The sequence below is a fragment of the Trichechus manatus genome, unplaced genomic scaffold (assembly GCF_000243295.1).
Source record: "Trichechus manatus latirostris isolate Lorelei unplaced genomic scaffold, TriManLat1.0 scaffold00010, whole genome shotgun sequence".
NCBI classification, from domain to species: Eukaryota; Metazoa; Chordata; class Mammalia; order Sirenia; family Trichechidae; genus Trichechus; species Trichechus manatus.
Window position 1 is genome coordinate 6,595,935 of NW_004443946.1, and position 4,529 is coordinate 6,600,463.

The window sequence follows — 4,529 nt, forward strand, 5'->3', positions numbered from 1 at the left end:
AAAAAAAAAAAAAACCCCACTGCCATTGAGTAGATTCCAACTCATAGTGACCCTGTAGGACAGAGTAGAACTGCCCATAGGGTTTCCAAGGCTATAAATCCTTACAGAAGCAGACTGCCACATCTTTCTCCCACTGAGCAGCTCATGGGTATGAACTGCTGACCTTTCAGTTAGCAGATGAGCACTTGACCACTGCACCACTACCACTCCTTTTTCTTAGACCTGCGTTAATATTACCCATATCATACCCGTTGCCATCCAGTTGATTCCACTCATAGGAACCCTATAGGACAGAGTAGAACTGCCGTATAGTGTTTCCAGGGAGTGGGTGGTGGATTCGAACTGCCGACATTTTCGTTAGCAGCTGGGCTGTTAGCCACTGTGCTGCCAGGACTAATATTAGAACAATTAAAATAAATGATTGCCTTCCCAAAGGATAGTCTGCTGGCTGCCAGCAGCCCTGAATCCTGTCCGGGGAGCAGCTCAGGGGACGGGAAAGGAAGTATCGCGGTAGCAGTTCCTGACGCTAATGGATGTCTTCTTCTTCTAACCACGCAGGACATCATCGAGGGGGGCAACCTGCGCATCCCACTCCAGGAACTACATCAGATGATCCTGACGCCCATCAAGGCCTACAGCTCCCCAAGCACCACCCCGGAGGCCCGCCGCCGTGAGCCCCAGGGCCCGCACCAGCCTTCACTGATGGGCCCGGAGAGCCAGAGCCCCGACTGCAAAGACAGCGCTGGGGCTCCCGGCGCCACAGCCACCACCTCAGCCGGGGCTAGCGGTGGGCTCCAGCCTCACCAGCTGAGCAGCTGTGATGGGGAGCTGGCTGTCGCCCCCCTGCCAGAGGGGGATCTCCCTGGGCAGTTCACACGTGTCATGGGCAAAGGTAGAGCCTGACTCTCACTTACTCCCTTTATTCTTTCTAATACCGGTCCTCAGAGCTGCATGCTCCTGAGGGACTTCCTCTGAGTGCTGGATAAAGTACCTGTCGGGAGGTGCCGTCAGCTCCATTTTACAGTTCAGAAACCCAGGCTCAAAGAGCTTAAGTCATTCAGATTTAAACTCCCATCTCTCAGACCTCCAAACGACTGTTCCTTAATTCCATCTCCTTTTGCTCTAACTCCTATTAGAGTGCTCATTTGGTCATTGGAACCTCGAGGGAGAAAGGTGGGATGGACTCTGAAAAAGATGATTTCAGGAACAAACCGCTTCACTCAGTGGCTGGTTTCCTCCCCAAAGCAAAAGTGGCAGAAAATGAAGTGAAAAGCTAAAAGAGCATTGATACCTTTAATCCATAGCTGAAGATCTATCCCACTGTCCCTCGGATGTCAGGCCCCTTGCAACAGCCTCTCGCCAGCATTTTCAGATGTGGACATGACTTGGAGCATTCCCGGCATGTTTGCTGGCATCATCAGTCTCTGCATTTGTACTCTCTCGTCTAGGTTGATCCACCACAGGAAATACTCTCATAATAACAGCTTGTGTTTTTTTAGTGGTTACTGTGTTCCAGGCACAGCTCTCTGTGCTTTACCTATACAGCTTTCTTCATCCTCAAATTAACCCCATTGTGCATAGGAGGAAACTGAGGCACACAGGCTAAGTAGCCTTCCTACACTTACACAGCTGATGACAGGGCTGAGATTTGAACCTTGCAGTCTCTCCACCATCCACATGGTGACCACTGTGCCTTCCTATAAGCTCAAGACAGGGCAAAGTTAAAGTCCACATAATGGCTCCCATTTGCTCACAGTTGATAAAACCCAAATCTAAAGGGTCGGTTATCGTTTGGCCCCTCCTTACCACCTGCACTGCTCCCACCACCGCCATTCTGCACTCCAGCCAGACTTTCTATCTTTGAGTTCCCCAAAGCTTGCTTGCTCTCTGAGCCTTTGTACATATATTCCCTTTGCCTAGAATTGGAGCCCCTACCAGTCCATAAAAAGCCTTAATATGAATTACAAAACAGCACCCACTCTGAGTGGATGCAGCGCTGCAGGCACTGGCCTTGGAGTGCTCTTGTGCAGTGCATAGCCTGCACTTCCATATGTAGCAGCCTTGCCTGGAACACTCTTTCACCAAAAGAAATGAGCCCCTGAGCTTTGTAGTTGCAGTGAGAAACTCCTTTGATACATGTCTGAAAAAGACTTAAATTCATAGAAACGTGGTTTATGAGAGGACTCATAGGTCTCCTCAGAACTAGATGACAGTAGCTTGATGGCTTAGTGGGTTCTTCTTCTCCCCCTACTCACCTCCCCACTCTCCTCACCTGCCCTCGCCCACCTCTACCCAGAGTGGGCTCTTAGCTGTGTGGGATTAGAGCAGATTCCCCTACATGTGAGGACACAGCCCTGCCAAGCCTACATAGGGATGGTTACCTGAATGTACATCACATCCTCCCTGTGAAGAATCCTATGATGTGCTCAGCCTTTCAGAGATCCAGACTCCCCAAGCGCTGCTTCTAACTACCTTAAAAGAAATTGGTAAAACTAATTCATGCTTAACATAGAAAATTCAAACTAAAGAAAATGGTGGCAAGTGAAAAGCAATGCCCCCCTCCTAGCCCTGTCATCTTCCTCCTCAGAGGTGGCTGCTTTTAACAGTTTTTGGATATCCCTTCAGAAACTTTATAATCATTTGCAAGCACATGCACATCCTTTTTTTGTACACAAACAGGTCATACTTACGTTCTTTTCTGCAGCTTGGGTTTTTGTTTTTTTTTTTAATTGTATGTTTTTGCTGTTTCTGTCAATACAAATAGCACCACTTCATTCCTTTTTAAAGACTGCATACTATTCATTGTATGCACAAACCATAATTTATGGAACAGGGCCCTAATTAATGGGCATTGAGGCAGTTTCCAAGTTCTTGCTATTACAAACAATGCTTCAGTGAAAATCCGCAGGCAAAGACATCCATGGATATGATACCAAGAGGTGGGATAAACGAGATTCCATGACAGATTAGTTATGCAGGATTAGAGAGAAGGAATCAAATATGATGCCCAGGTTTTGAGCTTGGTCTACTTGAATGCAAGGCATTTCATTCTCTGACTGACTTTTTTTGTCCCACTATCTTCCACATGTCCTTCTAACCACCACCCCCAAAGTTAGAGCATCACAGCCTCTATAATTAGAGCAAGGAGCCCTGGTGGCGAAGGGGTTACAGAACTCGGCTGCCAGCTGAAAGGTTGGCGGTTCAAACCTACCAGCTCTGCAGGAGAAAGATGTAGCAGTCTGCTCCCATAAAGATTACAGCCTTGGAAATCCTAGGGGGCAGTTCTACTCTGTCCTATAGGACTCTGTCCTATAGGGTTGCTGTGAGTCAGAATCAACTTGACAGCAACGGGTATGATAAGAGCATACCGTGAGAAATCCAGTTTGTATGTGCTCTAACAGCAGACTGACTGCTCCGTCTATATTAGCACTTGCTTGAGTGTGTAGGTGAACGTGTGTGTGTATATAAATGTGCATATCACATTGAGAAAATAACCCTCTGATAGCTCAAGTGATTGAGTCGACGGCTTGCTTCCTGCTCATGTGTACACCCACACACCTCACATTCTGAAAGACGTGCCAGCCACACTCCTACAAACACAAACGTGACTGCCTTTCCACCTGGCTGGAGGTGAGGTGTGCAGTTCATTCATAAAATCACAGAGACTGCTCTCTGACAGGGCCGACGTTCTGTGATGCCTTTGAACCCCTTCTCAAAAGGAGCCTCTTTCAAAGACAGAGCTGAGGACACTGCTGCCAACTGCTACGTTCTCCCTCTCACAGAGTGTCTGTCTCGGGCTCGACTGCAGAAGGCTTAATATAGAATGGTATGACTGGAATGAACTGAAGGGGCTTCTCGAGGCAAGGGCTCCTGTGGTGACCAAGCCTTTGACTTCAGTGGAATGAGGAGCCTCCTGGCCTTTTTTGTGAACCTTACATAAACCAACAGGCACACACACCTTTCAAAATATTGGTCCTGAAAGGAAATCAGAGGCAGATTTCAGAGGTTAGGACGGGTGTACATTTTTCTAATTTATCTTTCTTTTTTATTTTTTCAATCCACAGTGTGCACACAGCTCTTGGTCTCCAGACCTGATGAGGAAAATATAAGTTCCTATTTACAGCTCATAGACAAGTGTCTAATTCATGAGGTGAGTGGTGACAGGTTTTCCGAGACTGGTTTTCTCATTGCTTAGAAATGATTCTCAGAGTTTCTGTGATGTGATCATTTTGGTCTCCAACAACTTGTTTTTGAGGGGTGGATAGTCATGAATAATAGCTCAGGCAGAGCTAAGCTATGGCATCCTCAAACCTAAACACATCTCATGTATACCTCGGTGTCCAAAGATTTGCCTAGGCTGGGAGTTCTGATGTGAGGGTGACCGCCTGAGAAAAACTTCTGACTCTGGAAGAGTCCCTGAGTGGCCGAGCCTGGGGTAGTTAGCACAGAGCCTTGCCATCTGGCCCTTGGCTTTATCAAGTCTTTTAAAATTTTATGCTAAAACATTTTGCCTTTTGGCTCAGGGAAAC

The 4,529-nt window shown here is 47.3% G+C and overlaps 1 protein-coding gene across 1 annotated transcript in view; it reads left to right on the forward strand.

Moving 5' to 3' along the window:
• The window catches only part of SAMD4A (sterile alpha motif domain containing 4A), a 240,455-nt gene that overhangs the window by 214,376 nt on the left and 21,550 nt on the right, over window positions 1–4,529 (forward strand). Inside the window, exons 6-7 of the mRNA XM_023726112.1 lie at window positions 559–892; window positions 4,065–4,150. Of these exons, the coding sequence (XP_023581880.1) occupies window positions 559–892; window positions 4,065–4,150 (420 nt within the window). The remainder of the gene's footprint in view (window positions 1–558; window positions 893–4,064; window positions 4,151–4,529) is intronic.